This window comes from Spermophilus citellus (genome assembly GCF_964194105.1).
Source record: "Spermophilus citellus genome assembly, chromosome: 5".
In the NCBI taxonomy this organism is placed as follows: Eukaryota; Metazoa; Chordata; class Mammalia; order Rodentia; family Sciuridae; genus Spermophilus; species Spermophilus citellus.
The window spans coordinates 134,114,346-134,141,339 of NC_138186.1; the positions used below are offsets into that span (position 1 = coordinate 134,114,346).

A 26,994-nucleotide genomic window follows, 5' to 3' on the forward strand; every position below is an offset into this window, starting at 1 on the left:
CTTTTACCAGAAGTCTAAAGGGAATTAAATTCTCCTGCTGAGATTTTACTGGAGGCAGATAAAGGCTGATGTCTTTTCAAAGGTGGCTTGCAAATCATTCAGCTGTTTTGTAGTTTCATAGAGACCAATATTAAATTAAATAATAATTTAAATAATTCTTTATATTTCCTAGTACTTATATATCACTGGTTTCTAACACCTACCCCAAATTAAGAGAACAATAAGAATTTATCAATTCTATCTTACAGATGAGGCAACAGAAACACAAAGGGTGCTTTACTTAAGGTCAAATTACTGATAAAAAAAATATAACTAGTTTAAAATGCATAGTTCCTGATATCTCTTTCAGATTTTTTTAAAATTTAATGTCATGCTTTTTAAAAAAAAATATTTATTTTTTAGTTATAGGTGAACACAATATCTTTATTTTATTTTTATGTGGTGCTGAGGATTAAACCCAGAGACTCACGCATGGTAGGTGAGTGCTCTACCTCTGAGCCACAACCCCAGCCCCAATGCCATGCTTTTTTAGGAACATTTTAAAAGATGAAGTCTTGAGGGTTTAAGTAATATCCCCAAGGATAGATGATAACTAAATGGCTTGGCAGAAAATTAGATTCAGATCTTTCTAACTTCACAGTCCAGGGTTATAACAGCTCTATTTTACTTTATCCCTCCTTACCTGCTGGAGAATGATCAGGGAAGATCTGATAAAGAGGCAGCCTTCAAAATGTACCTTAAATGGGTGATTTTCAATAGCTAAAAGTAGTATAGTAAAATATATGAATCCTTTAACCCATGTATAAAGTTAAATACATTAGCCTAGATAGATAAAGGATACAACTTCTTTCCAGCTATTATAAGCAGTGGTGCAAAAATCAGAAGTCATTCAGTGATGTCTGAAATATTTGCTAATATTTTAGAAGCCACTGTATTGTGTTCTGTTTATTATGGCAGACGCACACACCCACACCCAAACTGTTCCTACTCAGCAGGTCTGCCCAGGAAACATTTTGTACTTAATTCCTCAAGTCTTCTGCAGCTTAAAACATTCTACAGAGTTTGTTGGGCCCAAAGATGTGTTTGGTTAAGTTTGGACAAGGTATAATGAAGAAGAAAGGATTATTTCTTCTTTCCCCCAAAACCCCAGCATTGCAGAGGAACAAGTCTACAAATCTAATCTTACTTCCACTCTCCTTCAATAATTTTATTCCCTAATCTTTTTAATCATATCCGGACTAGTACCTTTTCTCACAAAAATTCTCTGCCATAAGGGATGGGCTTACATATGATCCTCTTTTCTACAATAACATGGTCTTAAGGCACAGATGGAAGCTGTTCACTTTGCTCAGAAAATAAAAACAAAAACATGGCTTATCAAAACCTATTATCCTTTTAAAACTATACTTGTCTATTTTATTCAGCCCTCTTATTCCCAAGATCATTTTATTTGGTTCTTAGATACTTCAGTTAAACAACAAATACTCTATTTTTTTTTCTGGAAATCGCATAAGATGGAGTTTATTCCTTCAGATATTGTCACATTTTCTTTAGTTCTCAGCTTATTTGCTTCAGTTTTTCCCTGGACTTTCTCTCTCCTCATTGACTGCATTACACATGCCATCTGCTGCCCTTGCTGCATCCTCTACATGGAAGTTTCATCATACTATCCAATAGTCCTTCGTTTTGGGGGCATTCCACTGAAAGCAAAATTCAATGGATTACAGCAAAAGCCACAGTCATTCAAAACTCAAGGGGAAGTCAGGCTTCTGAGACTATGTAGTGCCACTTCAAAGGAGTATACAAAAGCCCCAAGATTGGGGCAAGATGAGCCAGGATCATATTTCAGGACTTTAAAAGAAGACTACATTCCCAACTCCACCAAATGAAGCATCATTTATGCTGCTATAGAAGATAATTCAAGAAAGAAAAAGTTGTTTTGGCATCTTTCAGCTTCTCACAATCGCCCAAAGTCCCTGCCTCTCCTCTTCCCTTTCCCCTTTCTATTGCTCTGACTCTTTTTTTCCAAGCCATCTCAGACACTTTTTTCTTAGGCCACTGTTTCCCAGTTTTTGGCTGGGAGATGGACTCTGGCCCATGCCCCCAAGCTCAGGAACACTGAGAGCTTTCAAATCTCTGAGTCTTCCCTTTCTCAGACTAGAAGAGAGTAGAATCCCCTATCACCTTTCTGTTGCAACCTGGACTCTAAGCCTCTTCTTGACACAGCCTTAGGGTACTTTAGAGTACTCTAGTTACTCATCGCTATCACTGACTTGGTCCCAAGATACTATACTAGATTATGACAGGCCAGAATGATTTACCTAAGACTAAATCTCTGGATTGGGCTGTAGCCACTTGAAGTCAATCTTGGAAAATAACTGGCTAACTGGCTGAAGACTTCATAATAATAAATGGGGCTTATTAAGACAAGTTGTTTGGGACACTGGGTAATCAAAGAATATTTGCATAGGAAAGAGTAAGACCAAAACTTTCTATGCCTGTTTTTAACTCTCCCCCAAATTGAGTAGTAGCCATGACATCAAGAAAGGAGACATTATTTATCTTTTTCTTTAGTGTAGTCAACATATATTTATTGAGTAGCTATTGTATGAAGGTTTTTGCCAAATAGAAAATTGGAGCTACCATAAATTTTTGAGTCACAGTGGTAGTATGTACCAAGGAATCAAGCATATGTGCTTTATAAGCATCCCCTTGTGCATGAAATCATGCAAATAGGCCAGGAACCCACTGCCAGAAGTTGCAATTACTGTCCATCTATCCTACCCCTAAATGACCTGTCCTGTGACTTGTATTTCCTTTTTCAATATTTTAATAGATGACTTGTAATTAACGTTTAATTTCTGTAAGGAGTAAGCCCATTGTATTTACAACTGTTATTTTATTATGCAGTAATTCATAATAATATGAAAATACAGGAAGTAAGTTTAATATCACCTTGACACATGACAAAAAATATAGATTTTAATTTAGCAAACACATATTGCAATTCCCAGAGGTTGTCAAAACAATGGGAAATACCCTAGTTAGTCATAAGAAAGTACTAGGGAAATTGGACTCCTAAGGATAATGTCAATCAAGTTGGGAGGGAAAGGCCTCATATAGGTTGAGTATACAAAGAATGAAAGTAATTTCTTTATTTCTTTTGAATCAATCAGATGCTTATTGGAGGACAATATTTCATTTTTCCTGAAATATTTTGAAGGTTTGTAGAGAAAAATAAAGAGGAGGGCTGGGGATATAGTTCATTTGGTAGAGTGCTTGCCTTGTATGCACAAGGCCCTGGGGTTCAATCCCCAGCACCGCAAAAAAAAAAAAAAAAAAAAAAAAAAAAAAAAAAAAAAAAAAAAAAAAGAAAAAGAAAAGAAAGAGGGTACATGATAATTTAGTTTATGGAAAAAATGACTGATAAAAAGATAAAAGTCATATAACCTAGAGAAATCTCATCATTCAAATCCTCAAATTTCTGAAGCACTCTTCAAAAAAGGACACATTTCCTTTTAGGATTATTAAAAAATAAATTGGAAAATAGTCTGTCTTGGAATTCATATTTTAAAATCCACACCAAAAATAAGAACAATTTTCCATCTGTGGTAAGAAAGGACCTATGAATAAATATGTGCAAATACACACACACACACACACACACACACACACACACACACACATTTGTTGCACATGTGTCTATTCTTCCAACTCTCCCTCAATCCAACATTCATAAATACAGTGATAGACAAAGTATGGTGAAAACCTGTAAATGTGATATAGTAAAATCTTACTAATCTTCCTTAACTACATGGGGGATAGTCCTAAATTAGTGAACATCCAACTGCTAAAATATTTTAAAGAAATTGAGGCACTTGTGTTGCACTCAAGTATGTGTACCCCTATTGATGAAGAAATACAAGGAGCCCTCTTGCTGATATGGAAATGAATATGGGAAGTATTTCTAATTTAGAGAAGATATTTGTCTCATCCCATAGAAAGGAAGAAAAAGTAGATGAAACTATCTGCATTATCTGTTATTGGTGAAATATGCCCCTTATGACTTTATTTACATTAGGAATAAAACTAAAGTATTAAGAACTTTAATGAGACTGAGTAAAGTTTTCTTGGTGGTTTGTTTGTCTGTGATGCTTGGGATTGAACTCAGGTCCTCGTGCATGTCACACAGGTTTTCTATCACTGAGGTACATCCCCACTCATGTTTTTCAAGCTAGTTATAGTAATGGTTTGAAATGGTGTGCAGTAAAGGAAAAGAAAAAAATACTGATGCAAAGCAAAAAGCATTTTAAATTGTATTGGAGGTACATTTATAAATTAGCTTCACATAGGTAGTCAATATATAGCTAGAAACATTAAAAACTGCTACAAAAGTGTGGATATCTTTAGCTAAAATATAGAACAGCACACTAAATTAGATAATTGACTTAGTAATTGTTTCTCCCCTTGTTATTAGACTTACATTATTTTTCTCCATAGAAGAATAAAATGCCCCCCCAAAAAGAGTGGGCTGTGGTCAAATGAGAATTTGACAGCAGAATCAACTAGTGCATAAAATGATGAAAGACAGTGGAGTAACATCAAGGTTTCTTGTATGGTCGGTTATTGCAAACATGTCGGCAAGTGTGAGGCCAATCCCTCTTGTCAATACAACTGAGCAGATAATTTGGGTAAGGGAAGAAGTACAGTACAGTCAAACATGGCTATCAACACTTTCTTTTCTGTCTCAGAAGACCAAAATTCTGAAACAAATTCTTGGAGCAAATGGAAATTTATCCAAATGAAAATCAAATGATAAATGCCCAGAGAATATTCTTTCTTTGGAATTGTTTCAGTTCTTCAATTTACCCAGCTGGAATGAATTTTCAAGTAGCATTCTGTTCAGCCTTTTGAAATGAAGGCCTTTCCTGCTAATTGGAAAGCTATATTTCATCAAAGATGAAGACAATGCTCTTGGCTTAGTGATTCTCTTAAAAAAAAAAAAAAAAAAAAAAAAACAATGAAAGAGCTTTTCTTTTGGTGGACATTAACCATGAGGATATTCCAGAACATCCATTTCAAGCAAAGAAAAATAGGGAAACTCAAATATCATTTTTTCTCTAAAACATGAAAACTCAATGTACTTCCTCATGAGAGGAACATGTACAGATAAAAGAAAAAAAATTTAAAACACATTAACCTTTAGAATCAAATATTGATACAATTTCATTTTCTGATTTTCTGAGGTATGTGCATTAGAAAAGTCAACAAATTTAAGCACTTTTGTTTTCTTTTTACAATACTAGGGGAATTTTACCACTGAGCTATATTCCCCAGCTCCTTTTATTTTTTTCATTTGAGAAAGGGTGTTGCTAAAGTGCTGAGGTTGGCCTTGAACTTGCCATCCTCTTGCTTCAGCCTCAGAACAACTGGAATTCCAGTGGTGTACCACTGAACCCCAGCAAATTTATGTGATTTTTATTGTTACTTGAGTACAGTTATTGAATGTGTGCATGAGAGTCAACTCAGAAAAATTTAGAGCAAGAAAATTAAAATTCACAGTAGCAAATTCTTTAGAAAATTTATATTTTCAAAGCAATCTATACTGTAAGCAGCACTTTCAACTTAGTTGTTGTGTAGTGATATATTAAATAAAGTGGTTACATTTAAATTTTGAACCAAAACAACATTAAGCAAACTACTTCATCATAAAGTGAAAAGTTTTTTAAAGTAATTAATTGTAGTCCGTTAATAAAGAGAACAATTTTCCAGATTTCTCAAAGGGATCACTGGTATGATTATTAAGTATTCTGGTTTATAGGAAAACTCATAGGTGATAATATTTATGTACTTTCAGTCTGGCAATATGTGTATGATAGGAATTTTCAAAGAGGTCCTTTCACTGGTTTTTGTTGTTTAACCTACTGAGAGAATTTTCTAAAGTGTAATATGAAAAAAATATATTGTCATGTTTCTGTATCCATAGTTCCACATTCAAGAGTTCAACCAACTTTGGGGCTGAAAATATTTGGGAAAAAAAATTATTTCTACTGAACTATACAGACTTGTTTTCTTGTCATTATTCCTTAAATAATGTAGCATACAAACTATTGACATGGCATTTGCATTGTATTAGGTATTATAGGTAATCTAGAGATGATGTAAAGTATATGGCAGGATGTGCATAGGTTATATATAAATACTATGCCATTTTATATGAGACACTGGAACTTCCAGGGATTTTGGTGTTCATGGAGGTCCTGTAACCCACCCCCATGGATACCGAGAGACATATGTATTTGTCATAAACATTCCATAGGTTCACAGGTATTCTCTAGGTTGAGATACTAAGTGTAAGCTAAAGCCAGAATGGGTGGTGTGAAGGAGACTGAGTAGAATATGTGTGTTACAAAGAAAGATGAGCATGTCTGTTCATTTTTGAGACAGTTACTAATACTGTGAGAAGATACAGTCCAAATGGGAAGTTTTTGTTTTGTTTTGTTTTTTTGCAGTATGAGGGATTGAATCCAGAGGTGTTTTACCACTGAGCTACATCCCAGCCCTTTTTATTTTTTATTTTGAGACAGGGTCACATTAAGCTGCCCAAGCTAGACTTGAATTTGTGAACCTCCTGCTTCAGCCTCCCTAGTCACTAGGAGGGCTCCAAATGAAAATTTTGAGTAGGACACTTGACAGTGTTCCCAAATACATTTTTAAGGCCTTTGAAATATTAGAACTCAGCCATAGCATTCTCTAAGTTTCTGAAGATAAGCAGTAAAATCCCCACATTTTAAGTTTATAAATAGTATGTGAAACAATCTAAATATTCTCTGCAGGGTCACTTTTTAGGGAATAATAATATTCATTTTATAAGGTAGTCAGAATTTCCTGGCAAAAGAACAAAAATTGGATTGTAACACACTCTTTTACATCAAGTGAGAATCAGAATAAATTTACATGTTTATCCAATAGATAGTATTGTTTGAGATCCAATATCTAGTTCAAAATGTGTTAAGCAAAAGTGTTTAGATAAAGAAATTTTCAACATGTAAATTAATGGGATTTCAACATGTAAATTAATCTGATTCTGTTTCCAAGTTGTTTGATCTAACCTAATTTGGTGGATAGAATTTAAAAGTTAAGAACTTTGGGGCTGGGGATGTGGCTCAAGTGGTAGCGCGCTCGCCTGGCATGCGTGCGGCCCGGGTTCGATCCTCAGCACCACATACCAACAAAGATGTTGTGTCCGCCGAGAACTAAAAAATAAATATTAAAAAATTCTCTCTCTCTCTCTCTCTCTCTCTCTCTCTCCTCTCTCACTCTCTTTAAAAAAAAAAAAAGTTAAGAACTTTTACACCAAAAAAAGAAACATTGAAATTGCTTATTTTTAATCAACTTTTAAATGTAAAGCAGTTATTCAAGAGAAATAATCCCATATTAAAGAATGATAAATTTAAAATGTTTATTTAACATAAATTGCTATACTATTGTTGGGTTTTTAAAATATTACCCAATAAGTGCAGGACACCCTATACTTTTAAAATTAAGTACATTTTAAATATTGTAAATAGCTTTAAAAAATCTTTGGGAACTTTCTCAAGTATGTATTTTTAATTGTTTTTAAGACTGATTACTTACTGAAGGAAGACATACTAGTATGCAATATTCATTATCTTTAAAAGTTACTTCTGGACTCCAATGTCCCTTTTTAATGCAAACAATGATCCAGCCTTGGGTTCACAGCAGGGGAAGTCAAGAGGTGGGAGGGAGTTTATTGGGTGAAAGGGTCATAGAAACTTGTCAGTCCATAGAGCCAAAATTAAAAATTTCTGAGCATGGGGGTAAAAACTGCAAAAAAATTCCCAAAAAACAAAACAAAGCAAAACTATTGCTTAAAGCAGACAATAAAACTATAGATTCTAAAAAATTGTGATTTTATTAACATTTATGATGTTTGCTGTAAGATGAAATGATTCATAATAGGACTACATTCAAAACTCAATGGGATTTTTAAAGCAAAGATCTGCATAGTTCTTTTCCTCATTTTTGGTATTAAGTATGACAGAATATAAAAACATTTGATAATTTCATTGGGGTTTCAAAAAATGCAATGATAGCTTGATGATAAAATAATGTTTCTAAATTAGATGTAAATTATATTTTATACAGTAGTCTCTCCTCTTATCCAAGGTTTCACTTCCTGTGGTCTGTTACCCACAGTCAATTACAATCCAAATATATTAAATGAAAAAGTCCAGAAGTAAACAAATTCTGGGCCATGCTAAGCAGCATGATGGAGTCTCACTGTGTCCTGCTCCAAACACTCAGGACATGAATCATCCTTTTGCCCAACATATTCATGTTTTTTTAAGTTTCTTTTATCCACACCTGCCTGCCAGTCTGTTAAGCTACCCTCTCAGGGACCCTGATATGCAATGTTTGTGTTCCCATACCGGTCTCACACTGCATCAGGATACTGTCATTCACCTCACTCCATCTCTGGATACATCATCTTGCATCACAAGGAGGGTTAGCACAATACAGTGAAACAACTGGAAGAAGAGACAGAGGCCACATTCATGAAACTTTGTTATTATTATATTGTTATAACTCTTCTATTATTGTTAATCTGTGCTTAATTTACAAGTTAAACTTCCTCCTAGTAAGGTAAACAACAGAAAACCATTTGTAGGATTTTATATAGGGTTCAGTACATGGTTTCAGACATCCCCTGGGAGTCTCGAAACACATTCCCTGCAGAGAAGTAGAGACTGCTGTATTAATAAATTCAAAATTAAATGTATATCGTACCTCTATGTGTTAGGAGGAATAAAAATACTAAAAAATAATTATATTTGTAGCATTGAAAAATAAAAGGAAAGAGAGGGAGGTAACTAAATGAGGTAACAAAATATCTATTCCAAAATGCCCTCAGGTTCTGATAACCAACTTGCTGTCCAGGAAATTCAAATTTTAAGAGGTTATATAAGTTGGCTGCAAACCTTGAATTTAAGAAAACTCTCTGTTTTCTTGGGGCTGGGACTGTGGCTCAGTGGTAGAGCGCTCACCTAGCACATGTGAGGCCCTGGGTTCCATCCTCAGCACCACATTAAATAAATAAGTAAGTAAGTAAATAAATAAATAAATATTGTGTCCAACTACAACTAAAAAATAAATATTAAAAAAAAAGTTAGTCCACATCTGGACAATTGCCTTGCCTCACTTTTTCTACTCAGTGTAACTTGAGTGTGAAATAAAACAAGGATGAGTATCATATGCTCTGTTGAGAAATACCACAGAAGCAGAAGGGGACCATGGTTAAGAGCCCCAATTTCCTCATTGGCAAAATGGGGGTAAGATTAGAGCTTATAGACATAGCACTCTTACTTAGAAATGTGTCTGGCATATAGAAGTGTTCCATCAAATTTTAGTGATTATTATTCTTACTGTTTTAAGAAACAGACTACCAAAGTCATCTTCACCTTGATTAGTGCAGCAGTATCCTAATTGGGGGCTGAGTACTCAGAAAAGAGAAATGTAATAACCTAACCTAGAAAGACTTAGACCAAGAAAGGCTTCCTTGAAGAGGTGATGTGGCCAGAGAATTAAACACTGAGTCTGAGTTAGGACAAAGGATTCTAGAGACTATATTCTAATTAAATGTAGAAAATAGATATCATCAGTTGATATAATGGTGGAGGAAGTGCAGGGAGCCTAGGAAGAGAAGTGTGATGGCAGCAGAGTGGTTGAGGAAGCAAGTGGGTGACAGGTTACCCTGGACATGAAAGCCATGCTAAGAAGCTTAGGTTTAACTCTCTTCCTTGTAAAATGTACATTCAGTGTTTTATAATAAGTGTCCTCTCATTTCCAAATTCCCAGAATAACATGATATAAATAGATGGCATCTCTTAAATTGACTTTTTTCCCCAAATGGTGACAAAATACAACTCCAATCTTAACATATTTTAATGATCAGATCTATCTTTGCAAAAAATAAGTTCAAGATAATGTCCTAATTAACAACTTGTAGGAGAATATATAATAAGTTGAATATTTACTTTTTTTTTCTGGTACCAGGGATTGCACTCAGGGGACTTAACCATTGATTCACTTCCTCAACACCCCCCCCCCCACTTTTTTAAGACAGATTCTTGCTAAATTGCTCAGAGCCTCTCTAAGTTGCTGAGATTGGCTTTGAACTTGCAATCCTGATGCTTCAACCTCCCAAGTAGCTGGGATTACAGGTGTGGACTACCACACCAGGCGAATTATTGATCTTCAAATAATTAATCAAAAACATCTTAGAAGTTAAATAGAAAACAATAGAATTTAATCACATACAAAGTAAGAGAAAAATAATCCAGGTAGCCATAAAATAAATTCCAGTTGGGAGAAATGAAGTGTTTGCCTATTTAAAAAAGAAAGAAAGAAAGAAAAAGGAGGAGAAGGAGACATCTAATCTTTGATATTTTTACTACATTTCTTAGAATTATGGCAAAGGGTGTATCTATTTTATTTAAAAAAAAGCAAACAGAAAAAGAGCAAAAAGTTTGGATATGTTTCTCAAGTCAAAATGCTTGGTAATAATATAACTGAGAAGGACATTTGGCCTTGGTGACTTTCAGCTGTGTCTTTCACCACTGGGTCAGGCTGTCCTGTGTTTATATAGCGCACAGTTCAAAAACCTTTAAATATGTATCTACATAACAGATCATCATTGCTATTTTTTAAAAATAATACTGTAGTAAATCTTTTCTACAGTGATATATTAATTAAAAAGCACGGCTGTTCAAATTTTTATCCTGTCTATATAAAAACCAAGGCCAGCTCCATATTTAAAAATCATCAGATGAATCCCTTTCCCCACCATTTGTGCTTTTTGGAAGGCTGAAAGCCATGAACTTCCAATTGAATTTCATTTTACAAGTAAAGGACAGAAAGAAAATTTTTCTCTTAAATTGGATATTTATTTGAATGGTTGGAGTCATAGAATCATTCAGTCCTCAGTCTAGAATGTGGGATACATTTTTGCTTTGGGGAAAAAATCATAACCTAGTTTAGCTTGGGAAGTGTAACCGCTTAAAGCTCATTGGCTCCCCTTAGTGACACTTTGTAGGAACTTCATAAAGAAGCCCTTTAAAAAACTATGGACAGATCATTTCTAAACATCACTAACTCACATTCATAATTTAAGTAATTCTTGGTAAATGAATTAGGTTTCTCATTCTATGGAAGGCATCCCTTTTATTAATAATCATGGTATGTTTAAAAGGATATTGAAAATTTTCTAAGGTTTGTATTTTCACTTGGAATTTAAATATATCTTGGGAAAAATAATTCAGGATCATTTTCTTATCTCTTTGTTATTTTTATATGTTTATTCTTTTGTGCTCATATTTGCATTTTAACAGAAAATTGGTAAAGAAAAATTCTGCAAGGATTTTCATATGATAACTGGGTGACTATTCAAATGTACCTAATTAGAAAAGTTTCCCTAAAAATTAGTAGGAAAATATCCACTTGGAAAAGTAATTCAAATGAGTAACCATGTAATTTGAAATAAACTTTAATTGTATCTATTCAAGGAAAATGGGTATTCATATTGTTCTACAAATATAGTTCTTAATGTGAATACAATCAGAACAAACTGAAACTAACAAATCACAATCTCCAAGGAATCCGTATTTTTAAGTCATATCTGTTTGGAACCTGGTCTTTAAAAGATCTTAGAAAGTGCTTATATAAAAGCTTGTATATGCTTGTATTAATTCAATAATTTCAGGGGCTGGGGTTGTGGCTCAGCGTTAGAGTGCTTGCCTAGCACATGCAAGGCCCTGGGTTCAATCCTCAGCACCACATAAAATAAACAAATAAAATAAAGGTACTGTGTTCAACTACAACTAAAAAAAATTTAAAAAATAGAATAATTTCAAAGGCTCAAAAATGTCTATTATCCATTCACTTATGTAATGGTAGTGTACAACATAAATAATAATGATGTCATTGTCTGCACAGAGATTTTAGCTACTCTTTCAAAAGTTAAGGCTCAAATATAAATATCAGCCCCTGAAAATATTCCCTCAATGGATTCATATAACTTAAATCAGTTTTCTGTAAAGGAAACAAAGTCACATATTAGCATATTCCATTGGTCTTTTATAAACCATCAAAATTCTGTCCTGCTCTCAGATTCTGATATTTTCCCTTCTCCAGTGCCATTGAGTCTCAGGAAAAATTCCCAACTTGGCAATTGAGCCCTGTATGTCTTTCCAGGCCTCTCAGTAATATCCTATATATAGACTCTGATCAAATGGAGGAAGTCTACTTCCAGTGCTCCAGAATACACTGTCCTTGCATGCCTTCATGATGTTATATTGTTCACTGCCTGGATTGCCCTTCTAGTTTATTAGTCTGAAAACTCATGACATGTTTTTAAAGCTCAACTGGAATATCATCTCACCCTTTTCAGTCTCTGTTGGAAGAGTTTAATGTTCTCCCTCCACCTTGTGTTCCAAATAGATATTTTGCCTGTCTCTATTTTGGCATTGGTGTGTGACTAATGTGTTGATCTCAATATCTCATTTGTATCTCCAGGTTTTAGCATATTTTTGGCATGAAGTAGGGGCTAAATTCATGTTTATATAATGAGTTAATAATTTCAGCTTTCATTTGTCTGATGATTAGTAGTTCAGGCACATATTAATCAACTGTTCTACAAACACCTCATTTAATTCTTACAAAGTTTAACAGGTAATAATGATTATTCATAGTTGAAATATCAATTCATCCTGAGAAATATCAGAAACTTGCCAAAGGTCACCCAACTATTGGTGGCAGACTTAGAATTTGAACACAGTGTTTTTCTGACTCTAAAGACAGTGTTCTTAAATCTTACATCATAGTGTTTCCCTACAAGGATTATCTTAGTCCATTTGCTGATGCTATAACAGAATATCATAGACTGGGTAAGTTATAAAGAATAGAAGATTACTTGATTCATGGTTCTGGAGGAGGAATTCAAGAGCATGGCACCAGCATCTGATGAAGATCTTCTTGTGGGAACTAGGAAACTACATCACAACATGATGGAAAGACAAAAGAGTATGTGTAAGACGAAATTGATGAAACTCATCCTTTTTATCAGAAACTCATTCCTAAAAAACCCAGTCCCATAACAGTAGTAATCTATTCATGAGGACAGAGTCCTTGTCATCCTCATGACTAGAACACCAAGGAGAGATGAACATTCTGTTATGCATTGTATAACTGCACAATCCAGTTCAGGCACACATGGTCTGTGCATTCTACACACATAGTTTCAAAACATGTACATGGTGGATTTTTTATTACTGGAAGGCTTAATTTGCAGAAATGTTTTTTTAAGTCATAGAATAACTATTAACCACATCAATGAAAAGTCATCGAGTCACAAAAATAGAAAAAGAAGTCTCCTTTAATGAAAACCTTACAAAATCACCCTAAATCGCACATGATTTTTAATGGACTACAGTCACTCTTTTGCATTTCTATTTTATTTCTTGGATAGGAGGAAAATATATTATTTATGCAGAGGGGTAGTTAGCATTTCCAACCACTAACACATGGTCTGTAAAAAAAATAATAATAATCCCATTTTTCTATTGCACAATCACCCTCTCTTGGGCAGCAAAAGTGTACAATGTGTTAGTTTCCTGTTACTTCACCAGATCCTCCCCTTTCACTCACTGCCCAGACTAAATAGTTTTTCCTTGGGTAATAAAGCTATAATAGTGAGTTTCAAGATACTTCCAAAAATGTTTCTGCCTGTCTTAAGAAATAATCATATCAGCTTGCTAATAAACAGAAATGCTCTGCGAGTTGAGCATATTGTCAAGAGTGGCTAAAAAAACATATAAATCAATCTGTAACCAAGAAAGAAACAATATATTTCTTAAGTTTCTAAAACACTATGGTTGGGATCACAGCTGTAAGATGTTGGATCATCATCAAGAGAACAATGTCAAACACTGAACTTCTGGATAATTTCCATAAAAATAACATTTTGTTTAGGGTCAGTAATTTTTATGAAACTTTGGAATGATTTTCATTCACAGTTTTTTCAGAGCTGAACTTGAACACCTCCGAAATATGCTTCAAAATGGAAATATTATGTAATCCAACCTTTGCCACATCTCCTTCTGAAAACCAAGTACCCCCTATGAAAACTAGCATTTCTCTTTTTCAGTTTGTGTAGCTTTATAAAGTTTAAATTATGCTGCATATTCAGGAAGTAATTTTACTTTAAATTTACTCTCCAATTTTCTCTGTTTAGTTCATGACCATGTTCAAGTCAAATATGTAGTCATTAAATCTAGCATGAAAAAGAGGCTCTGGATTCTGTTGGTAGATAGAAATCTCACCAACATAGCAATATTCTTTACAGTGAAAAGAATAATAGAAATGGCAAATTTGTGGATAAGTAGTTCCACTTAGAAGTGATAATTGCCTCTAGTATTTTTGTTGATCTCTATATACCTCAAATAATATTATATTTGCTTTACCCCTATCTGAATTCTCATTTTTATTAACTATTCTAGAGTTCAAAATGTAGAGATGTGTTATGTTGAGCCCAACAAGAAAAGTTTTCATAAAAGTAATTGGAAGGTTTTGTAAATATAATCTCCTGATATATTTATGGCATAAAATCATTAATCTAAGGAGACTATTGGCCTAGGATATGTATACAATATTAATAATACTGCTCCCTAGGACTTGGTAACCAGACCTCAGAAAAAGAAGGGCCAAACCACTGAATTCAATATTTGCAGTCTGTTTCAGAACATGAAAATTCTTTGGTTCTCTCATGCAAATAATTTTTCCAAAATAACTAGTCCAGAGTTACTTATTGTAGACAGACTGATTTTAAATTTTACATGTCCCAGTGTACAAGGCTACACATTCAGAATTTGTTGCACATTGAGGGATACTTGGTTCCTAGTTTCCATTTACTGTGATACTGAATTGAGTATAAGTAATTTCTCCTTGGTATATATGTGTTAGTGAATGTTACTAAAACCATTCCACTGTTGATTAAACATATAAAATGTTTGCATAATAGAACTTTAGTTAACTCACTTTTTAGAAAGAAATGAAAACAATACATCTAATTTGGTGTCAGGCTCATATAATTTGATTAAATTGCTGTCTGTAAAATTCTCAGAGGTTTTATAATGTCAGTGGAATAAAATTCGTTCTTCACCCTGGTGCCATGTTGGCTACAATATGTCTTCCCACATGAAAAAGGACTGTTTGTCCCTCTTGTGAAAAATACCTCACAATCTGAATCTGACTAAAGAAATCTATGCTTCAAATCCAGTTCAACGTCCAGAGTCTCCATGGAATCCAGTATATATCCAATAAATACCTACTTATTTGGTCAATAGAAATAAAAAAATCCCTGCCCTTTTAGCCTATACCACAGGATTATTGAAAAGTTATCTATAGCACCCTAACACATAGAGAAATTGAAATATAAATTGATTTCAAAATACAGATATTTGTGTTAATAAAAAGTACAATTTATCCTGTACTCATCACGAATTATTTCCATATTTGTTATGATAATCAATTCTCTTCCTGGAGGGCTTGCAAATATCTTGTCAGATTGCAAATATGTAAATATTACTTGAAAAATTCTGAATACAAAATGATACCTTAAAGAGGAGCTAGATAAAATATTTATATTAGTAAATATTTTCGATGGTAAGAAATATATTTGAAATTTTCTATTTATTAACTAGACATAAGTAATATGTTAAATAAACCTCAAACCTATAGGAATAGAATTCTGCAGCGTTCAAACTAGTTGTGTCATTATATTGTATATGCATTTCATGTTTACATTGTTGGAAATATTGCAAGGACTTAAAAAAGTATTTGAATGAAGGATGTAAAGAGTAAATATTTGCTATCAATGGGTATGATATGCCATGCTCAAGTGAAACATGAGACATTTTTTAAAAACTTAGAAAAACCTAGTGGAACATAATTGAACATAATTTTTAAAGGAGTGTCCTTTTATTTCAGGGAAAAAAGGAAGAGAGAGGAAAAGGAAAAAACTTAATAAAGAAGAAAGTAAGGAAGCTCTCCCTGACAACAAAGGTCTGGAATCAAGTAGAGAAACCCCAGAACAACGAGAAAACAAAGACAAACCACAGCAGAAGAAGCGAAAAGTTCAAGAAAAGACACAGAAATCGGTATCAGTCAGCACAGTACACTAGATGGTCCCATGAGATTATTGTAGACTCATGATGCTGCTATCTCAGCCAGATGCCCAGGACAGGTGTTCTAGCCATTAGAACAACAATGGACTACATATCTGTTATTGCTCTGTCTAAACAACATTGCAAATAGTTGCTATATTCTTCATATGAGCATAGTTAACAACAAAGAGCCAAAAGTTCAAAGAAGGGATACTTATGAATGGTTATCTTACATGCTTCTAAGCATTTTTAAAACACAAGAAAATTTTGTCCATTATTATCAATAAGTTATCATTAATGTAATGATGATATCTGGAGAAGAAGCCTCTTTTCCCTATAAAAATTTTTTGGAGCTATTGTTTTAAGAAGCAGAAGATAATTCTGAAAATTCAAAGATGCCATATCCCTTGAAAACAAAGAAAAGATCAGGGGGAGAAAAACAATGTTCTAAGACAATGTGGTTTTTTTTGTTCAGGAAATCTAGAGAATGCTCACTCAGTATTAGGGCCTGGCATTTGGAATCATAGGATCTATCATCACAGAAACAACTGTTTTAAGATTACTTCTATTGTCCGCATCCTATACTTCTGCAAGAAATATGAGAGTGCATACCAGAGATAAATATACTGTATGGGATTGGAGGAAGGCAAAATGTGGAAGAAATATAGAACTGGAGATTACTTTTTTGCTCTCCCAAACTGTGAAGGGTTGTGATCTCCTGGAACAGGTCTCCAATCTGTGTCAGCACTGTGTGGTTTAGCCTCTGCTACCCCTTGGATTATATAAGTCTGTAAACATGTGCCTGTAACTTTCTTCCAAAAACAAAATCATACTTATTAGAAGAAAACTCTGATGTCATAGAAAACAAAAAAAATAGAGCAAGGAGAATATGACACGTTTGCAAAGTCATGTGTTTTCTTTCTCTCTCAATGAGGGAAAAATGATTTTATTACCTGCTTAATGGTTCACCTGGAACTAAAAGGGATACTACTTTCTAACAAGGTGTATCTAGTAGGGGAGAAAGCCACCACAATAAATATATTTGTTCATAGTTTTTAAAGTTTAGTTCACTTTGTTTTATCGTTGGTTTTATTGAGTCATTGTTACTTGTAGAGACCTGAGAATTCTGCCAAATCAGAGAAACTGTGACCTGCGTAATCCAAAGCATATAATGTTTCTCAATGTTTTCTCTTTGCATCCATCTTTATCTGAGCCAGTGGAGACTTACTGACAGAGTGTTAGGAGATACTTATTCAATTTTTCTTTCTTAATAAACCAACACAATTAGTTTTGGCCACATGAGCCTACCAAAATGGTCTCACTGCTCCCTCTTCTTTGCCTAGAAATGAGCATCTTTTCCTACATGTTGTTTTTCTCCTGCATCTTCAGTGTTTAACCTTTTCTTCTCCATATTTTCTCAGTCTGTGGATCTCTTTTGGGACTTGATTTCACCCTAGCTGAAGGCTTCACCAGTGTTTCACAGAGGACCAGCCAAGCCAGTCCAGGAGGAGGCCTCTGAGAGTATGCACCACAGAATCTCATGACCCTTAGGCTTCCTGCTGTAATGGAAGGACATACAGCTGCCCTGTCCACCATGCTTCCTAGCTCTCTCAAACATGTCTACTTTCTGAAGAATTGCAGTGAATCTGCTTCTGTCTCTCTATCTCTGGGCCCTGTTCTCCATCAACTGCACTGCTCATGTGGACTGCTGGGCTTAATTGGTTTTCCGATTCTAAGACATAAAACTTGAAAATGATGTATTCCTGCTTCTTACTCTGGTCCTTCTTTCTTTGTCCACACAACATAATTATTTCAACTACTTTAAACTACTGTTTCCAATGTAAAAAGTAATTCTAATATTATCTTCAACTAGAGTTTAGGTTGCTAAGGGAAACAAACATTATCCTGCAGAATTGTTAGGTGGAAGCTTTGTCTCCATGTTTTAAAACTTTTGGATGGTATCAAACACCATCTTTGTGCTTGAAAATAAGTAGCCAGATTGCTTTTGCATCTCTTTCTGTGTTTCTCATTGTCCTTATTCTTTCAACATGCACTTATTGGGAAGGTCTTTATCTGCATATGCAATCCTGAGGAAGGGGCGGATCAGGATATAACAATGGTGGCAAAGGACTAACATGACTTCCCATATGGTCCTCCAGACCATGAGAGATCTAAATTCTTCATACAAAACTTAAGTAAAAATACCAAGGAAAAAGAAATGAAAACTAACATTGATCTACATACACTGGGTGAAGACAAAGGCAACATTAATTTTAGCTATAATTCTCAATCTACCCTAATAGATGCTTAGGCACATGGAATCATATGATATTCAAATTAGAAACCCTCAAAACAGTAAAAATTCATTAGCAGCTTTCCGATAAAGTTCCCATACAAATCACATTTTTTTATGAGAACACGTATTGATACAATGAGAAATGAGACAAATCAGCAACAAAAATTTATGAGTGTCTGATCCAGGCCCCTGACCTGGTCATCAAATTCTGCTTTGTAACCAGAGGGTGGCCTCTGTTCTACCATCAGAAGATTTATGTTGAAGTCCCAGGTGTGTAACCATTGGTAAGTCACATAACTTCTCTGGGTCCGCATTTCTCATGTGCAATATCAAAGAGTGGGGCAGGAAATGATCATTGTAGTCCCAGGGAAGGGAACATTTGACCTTTGTCAGATTTCAGGTTAATGCCCCTCATAAGTCCTCAATAGTAACAGTGTCCTTTGGAAATTCTCCTAACCCTACTTCTCAAAGTGGAAAGGTACAGACTGTCAGAGAATAAAGATTGAACACTGCTGCTCTGATGTTATCAAGTTATAAGTGGTTCATGTTAATGGTAATAAAAACATAGGAATAGAAAAACATAGGTAGGGAACAGGACACATAAATACAGCTAATGCCAAGAGGGGGCAGATCCCCACAAATCAAGATGATAAAGAAAATGAGAAGACTCAAGTTAAACAGTCTATGTGAATGCTAGAATAGTGCTACTAACCGGTTGTAATATGTGTGACCTTGGAAAGTTGTGTGTCTCTCAGAGTCTCCTTCTTCATCTGCAAAATTGAAGTGGTGATGCTTCTCACAAGGTTGTAATGAAAACTGAAAGTTTCATCATTCAATAGAATAACAACTATTCCATAGACAAATAAATAAAAAGATGTAACGACTAATTCCACAAGTCATACATATAAATTAATTTTATTTCCTGAATAATGATATGTGATTATATCCATATAAGTGAACACATGTGATCATTTCCAAGAACATAGATAAGAATCATGGAAATGAAATGAGTAATAGCAACTCACAGATAAATCCCAGTTTACAATTTGTTTTGGATCTTCTTAAAATTAAAATATTACTTATTCTTAAGAATCTGCACTTTTATAAATGGACATAGTAAAGATACTCCATCTTTCCCATGGATGTATTTTAATAGCAAATGAAATGACTAGATTCTTTCTCAACACAACTGTAACTGTTACTTCAAAATAGAGGGAAAGTCTTCTATCAAAGGCTAAGTTGTAATTCAAAGGGAGTTTTTATCTGGAGTCTGATAGTCACTAAAATAAGATTAAATAAACCTGGTGGTCAGATCAATTGAGAATTTTCCCGTTTTGAGTATTTTATCTCACTAACTTAGTAGATCATAAACATTTAATTCCTAGGTATTTTAGTAAAAAGAAGCAAAACAAATGGCTAGATATCCTTTATGCTAGCCAATCGCCCTTTTACCAAGCTTTGTTACATAATTACATGAAGAGCCATCTGAAGAGGTTACTGATATCCTTGTTTTATAAATGAGGAAACTGAGACACAGAGAAGTACCCAAAGTCACAATTACCAACCAGTGAGCCTGGAAGTCCCACTGAGGGCCGGCCAATTTCCAAGCCTGTGTTTCTTTCCAGTCATCATATCCCTTAAAATATGCATTGTTAGTTCAAAGATGACCTATGGCATTACATATTAAAGTGCTTTCCCATGATCTGGAATAATAACCTCATGAAGCAGGCTGAGAAAACAATCTTAGAGGCCTCAACCCAGCATAAGACTTAGCCCTGAACCTGAACCTGAAACATGCCCACTAATGTATTTGGGTATAGATCTGTGTAAGTGTATGGGTGACAGCTTCCAGGAGCCTGTGAATGAGTTGGAGCCCAGGGTTGGAAGGGACACAAATGCATTGGTAGGTAAAAAGAATAAATAAGAAAAATGAGATTTGTGTGCTATTAGAGAAAATCCAAAGTTCACACCATGGAATCTAAACCCTTGGAAAATCTTGGATTTCTGTAGCCCTTTACAATTTTGGAAAAACCCTCAATTCAGTTTTCTTCCAGTACGCAAACAAGGTATTCACCAGCACTGTCCCATTCAGAATTACAATGATCTGAAAAGAAGCAGTAACACATCTCTTCACTTTTGGAATTGACTGAAGCTACTTCCTTCATACCATGCCTCACTTTCTCACAGCTACTTTCAGACATTTAATATCAGGAGTTTAGTTGTTAACATCTTTTTTCACCCATCCTGTCTCTCAAATAACTCAGAGGCCAACATTTGCATCACATAAATAGTTAACAAAAAGGAAAGTGAAAAGAAAGGGGGGGAAGGAGAAAGGGAGGGAGGGAGAAAGAAAGGGGAGGAGGGAGAAATGGAGGAAAAAGGAAGGAAAACAGAGAAAAGGAGCAGGAGGGACAAACCCCCCAAAATAGTAATTACTTTTACATTAAAATACAATTGTAGAAGAAACTCCATGAGTAGCAATATTCCACTAACTGCAAAATCAACAAATGAAAATTTCAGAAGGCAAAATTATATGACTATAAAGTAATCTAACATATAGACAGTTTGAAAAATGCTTATACTGCCATTATCTATAGTTGTGTGGAATGAAAATTGTTCAAAACGATGTTAAAACAATCCAAGACTGAATCATCTACTAAAGATTAAGTTTTAAACACAGTGAATTGGAAAATACATATTAGAAAAGTTTTTAAACACATCTGAATACTAATTTTAATTACCAAAATGTTCTGGACAATTGAGGTTTAACTGAGGCATTAGCTTTTGCGCTTATTAATATCAGTTAAAATTTTAGCTAATAACTCCTTATTTCTGTCAAAAATAGATTCCAAGTAAGAGTTAGACTTTAAAACCAATGTAACAACTATTTAAGAATTTTAGAAACATCTTCAGAATAAAATCTAAAATAACTCTGCATTAAAAATGCTTTGAAATTGCAGAGTATAATAAATACATAAGCTATTATTTTCACTATCCAGTTGCTATCTACTATAAGAAATTGTGTTTCTTTTCCCATTCCTCACACTCTGACTTTATTGGAGATTTTATCCTTAGAGGATATTATCCAAATCCTTCCCCAAAAGAAATCAATGGAAGTAGTAATACCTGTGGCAACCACATGTTTGGGCATGCAACCTTTCTTCTGGTATATTTCTTCTGTAGCTGCTGGCATTGGAGCTACATCAAAGATGCCCCTGAGAAAAAAATTTCACCCTGTAAATATTACATATTTCATCTTGTATATTTACTTGGTAAATATACCCAAACATAATAAAATAAGCTACTACTAAATCTTGAGTCCTAATCTGGAGATATCTTTGTGTCAGTTAACGCTACCATCTATACCTGTTCCCCCTGGACCATGCACACTCCTGGTTGGTCCCAGTTTCCCAAAAGGTACGAAATTCTGCACCAGCTCAGTCAACCATCTGGCCATGATGATCTCAGGTTTATAAAAAGAAAAAGAAATTCTGTTTCCCCCCAAAATGAAATCCTTCCTTTTATCCTTTTACTGTTAAAGTAAAGTTCATTATTTAACAGCCATGTACAGACTGTCCTAGAGAATGCCATGCCAAAAAAAAGAAGAAGAAGAAGAAGAAGAAAAGAAGGAAAGGAAGGAAGGAAGGAAGGAAGGAAGGAAGGAAGGAAGGAAGGAAGGAAGGAAGGAAGGAAGGAAGGAGGAAGGAGGAAGGTAAGGAAGGAAGGAAGGAAGGGGGAGAGAGAGAGAGAGAGAGAGAGAGAGAGACAGACAGACAGACATGCCTTGGGGCTCTGAATTGTTCATGGCAGCTATAGGATCATCCTGGTCTTTAATGCCTCCCTGCTTTGCTCCTAAACTTTGCTGATTTATGGGTTTTTTTTTTTTTTTTGGTTGACTAGTTAGGGAAAGGAAAAAAAAAAACTCATGACATAAAAATTATGGGAATAAATTGGAGAAGATATATTTAATAAGTTCCTCTACCCTTAATATAGAACCAAGGAAAGACTATTGTTTGTAATTTTTAAAGAATTAATTTAATAAAACAAAACAAAACTGGAGAAAAAATAAAACACTTGATATTTAACATCCAAGGGATTGTCCTCATGTGGTAACTGTTTAGAAAGAGGTTCAATTTATCACTAGGTTCATTCCTACTGATTTTTTCCCCATTGCAAAAAATTGATTATGACTCACTTTAGGAATATATCAAATGCTCCAGGAAATAGATTTTAGTTTTATCCAAACCAGCACTGAGAATAATTTATAATTTAAAAAAAGACAGGCAGAGTCACTTTATGAAAATGACTCAGTTTTATGCCCAAAAGTGCTAGCTTTCTTGATTGCCAGTTTCCTTTTAAAAGTTGGAGTTTTACCATGGCAGGGCAGAAGAATAAATTATTGTAGTAAGTCAACATTTCTACTTGTTGATTATGGAATGTTTAAAACACAGCTTAATATGAACATATGGAAAGGCTAAGAGAACAGAGCTTAATTTGTGGAAATAGATGATCCAAATTCAAAATGGTATTATTTGTAGAAAGGAAGAGGTAATTAAATAAATGTAATAAATAAATGTACTATTTAGTGTCTTTAGATTTTCCAAATTGATTAGGATTATCAAAATAGATTCTTTAATCATGGACTTTATTGCAGATTTAAGCCACTGAATTCAGAGTCTGCATTAGTTTCTTTGCCTCTCGACCATTTCCATCTCCCACAACCTACTCCCCCCCAAAGCTCTATCAATTAGATAACAGATAAATTAAGATGAAGTTAACAAAGTGTAATTAGAGATGAATAAGTAGAGAAATTACTGTAAGAAAATCACATATTTCAAGTTGAATGTAGTCACTTTAGAACACAAATAAAAAACCAGTCAGTAGATGCACTTTTCATCCATTAATGAGGTGTTATTTAAATAAACAAATAACTCATCATTTTCTGTCCTTTAATGTATAGCTAGTTAGTACCATATAATTGAGATGCCAGTAGAGCTATAAGACTATATTTGAAAATAGTCATATACACAGACTACATAATATTCAAAAATTGTCCATCAGGTTTCTAGGTGAAGGTAAAAAGTCTTTGTTAATCTATAATAAGTGATATATCAAACCCAGCATCCACAGTAAATACTAATGTTTTCCATTCTATAAAAACTATATGAAAATATATTACTGCTTTTATGGTTGCTTTACCTTGTAAGTTTGATGCCATACCCTCCAAATAAACCAGAAAAATGTGAAGTACACACAATTAAGGGTCAATTCACATAGATCAAGAGTAGTTTGATCAGCCATTTAAAAGAAAACTTCCTTATCTGTTAGAATAATCAGGACTGAACTATTTGACTAGCCAGCAAAATCAAAATTATGATCTGCTTTCCAGTGATGTTTTCAAAAAAATAAAATCAATTATTCCTGTGAGGCACATTTTACTGGGAATACCAGATAGTTAAAATGTCTAGTGATTGTCAAAGCGTTAACAGGCGTCTCCTTAAGATTATTTCAGATCCTCAAAGAAAAAGTAGCAGATGGTCCTGATTTCCCTATGTCACTTGAAACACTAAGTTAAATGTTAAGCAATATTAAGTTAAAAGTGAATTGAGAAGAATATCAGAAAACAAATCCTAAATAACTTTATAAAACATGGGAAAACAATAGTGAAGGAAAACAGTTAAATGTGAAGTTCACTATGCACTTGAAATCGCAAGATGACACTTTCACTTAACTGTGAAGTGCTTCTTTAGGGTTATAAGGATGTTGTCACTCCAGTCCTAAGGGAAAACAATACTCAGCACTTCCCCAGACTTCACAGGCTCTCACAGTGACAGTTTCTATTCTATAATTCTCCTGGCCTGGCCTGCCACAAACTGGATTTCCTAAGCACATTCTGAGGAACTCAACAGAGCAAGAGTTAAGGAAGAATAGCTTTTTAAAAATGCTACTTTATATTACAAAATAAATTTTGAAATACATGCTGTTTAATATTATCCAAATGGCAATGAAGTTGTCATTATAGAAAAAAATGTGAAATCTTTGTTGAATTTTTTCTACAGGTTTTATACTTTAATATTGCTTTATTTTGCAGTGTTTTAAATGGATGACAGAATCTTTAGCACTTGGGGCCCCCAACAACCTTGGTTCACAGACACAATCACCTACTACCTCCTTAGTCTCCAACTAGCCAGGACTAAGCCTCATTTGAGAAACACCAGTGAGTCTATCAAAACACAACCAAGTATTCTCTCTATCCTGGATGCCTTGAAAAATTCTCTAGCTATTCTAGTTTCACCTTTGACAGAAGCCAAACTTAGGAGCAAATGTGCCAAGGTCTATCAACTATCCTGTGTTTCTTTCATTTCCTGTGCAGGGTAACAGCTCCAGGAGCTCAGATATTTCTCCGGGTAGGTAAATCATGTAAAGCCCAACAGTATTAAAAAAGGAAAGAAAAGAATAAAACAGAGTTCTCATAAAGAATGGAAATGAGGAATAATAGAGAACACACTGGAGGGAACCAGACTCTAGTGCTGTATAGCTTAGCCCGCACCCAAAGTAAACTGTCTTCACTTGAAGAAGCTGTCTCTCTATAAACTGGCCAATGTGTCTTTAAAATATAAACTTCTTGGACTGTCATAATAAACATTGCAAAATAAATACGAAATAACATCTGGAGGCAAAGCTTTACATAGAGTAGGGTGAGAGAAAGTGATAACTTTTCTTAGTACTGGTAATAAAAGTATGGAGGTTACATTTTTATTTTGGGAAATGTTTTCCACTATCAACCAAACACAAACAAAAGACTTAAATTTTTTATTTTAAAATTTCAAAGAATGTAATCCGGCCTATACATGATTTTTTCTCACAAATTGGGATACTCTTAGTAAATGCTTTAATTCTCTTATTTTCAACTATATGAAGCTCATATAATAAGCATTCAGTTAGCAAACCTGATATTTAGATATGAAAATGGTTCATTCTAGGGTCTAATTCATATTAGATAGAAAACTATCCATTCTTTTTGCCTTGGGAAACCAAAATTTCTAATTAATATGCTAGAAAAGCACAAAATTTTCATTATAAAAGTGTATCCTGAACAAGCTAATTATGTCACTCCTAGTAAATTTAAGAAATGGTATGCAGATCCTTGCCCAAGAAATCACTTCACTTGTTTTACAGAATAGTCTGATCAGATTTTTGTAGGTGACATAGTTAGTATTATATATCCAATGCCAAAGAAACAAAAGCATTACAAATTTATGTAATGTTGAGTAAATACCTCCTAAAAATCATTGTGCCTTATTTATAACAACTAGTAATAATAAAGAATGAGATAAATGACTCCAAATTTATATATGCCCTCATTTGTTTTTAGTTCCAGCTCATAAATCTTGATTTTTAAAAACAATGTAGCCAGTCAAGGTGCTACATACCTGTAATTCTAGCAACTTGGGAGGCCGAGGCAGGAGAATCACAAGTTTGAGATCTGCCTGGACAACTTAAGAGACACTGTCTCAAAATAAAAAATAATAAGTGCTAGGGATCTAACTGAGTGATAGAGCACCCTAGGCTGGATCCCCAGTACTGAAAAACAATAAAATAATAAGAAGAATATGAACAAGAAAGTGGAAGAAGGAAGGAAGGAAGGAAGGAAGGAAGGAAGGAAGGAAGGAAGGAAGGAAGGAAGGAAGGAAGGAAGGAAGGAAGGAAGCTGTTAACTATAGTGGAATAGAAAATATTTCTCATTTGGTCCAATAAATATGTAAACATAATTACATTCAATTTAGTAATTTTTAAACGTGTACTTGTCTCTCTTTCCATAGAGTATGTGTTTGGCAGAGGAAGATAGTTAAGCTAGTGTGAAATATGGTTTCATCTACTCAGTCTGTGCCTCATGACATAAATCTATTGTGTTTCTCTCTGGCCTAAACTATCCCAGAAAAATTCATTTTCTTCAACAAAATTCCCTTTTAAAAACAACAAAAATTTTATCAAATATTTTTTCTTAACCAAATACCAGTTGTAGGCAGGCTACATAAAGATGCCCTAAATTCCAGATTCCCTTTCTTCAGATATTACCAAGGTTGGAGGTAAGGTCAAATTCACTCAGGCTATTTGTGGTAATAAACTTAAAAGAATCATCCTCAGCTTCCATGATTAATCATTTCCTTTCATTCAACAAATGAAAACAAAAGTTGATTCATATTTTAAGTTTTTAAAAGAGCATTTTCCTTTGATTCTCCAAGCTTCTAAATGAAACAAAATAAAACATAATCAGCCAAAAGCAAACATTCCATTCAACAAAAAGGGAGGAAGAAGAGTACCAATACATCTCTTCCACCAGTTCTCTTCCACTCAGCCCCTGCAGTGAGTCCTGCTGTTCTGTTCCTGTTTATCTCCTGATCAGCCTGCCCCATTATCCTGAGACAACTAATACAGGAGTTGTCTTCTACTCCT

At 34.3% G+C, this 26,994-nt stretch overlaps 1 protein-coding gene across 2 annotated transcripts in view; it reads left to right on the forward strand.

Moving 5' to 3' along the window:
• The window catches only part of RSPO3 (R-spondin 3), a 77,459-nt gene extending 59,203 nt beyond the window's left edge, over window positions 1-18,256 (forward strand). The window contains exons 5-6 of one of the 2 annotated variants that reach the window (XM_081296483.1): window positions 16,066-16,235; window positions 17,663-18,256. In XM_081296483.1, coding sequence (XP_081152609.1) covers window positions 16,066-16,235; window positions 17,663-17,698 — 206 coding nt within the window. In that variant the 3' untranslated portion in view covers window positions 17,699-18,256. The other variant, XM_081296484.1, reaches the window with a different exon arrangement.
• Window positions 18,257-26,994: the final 8,738 nt, after the last annotated feature.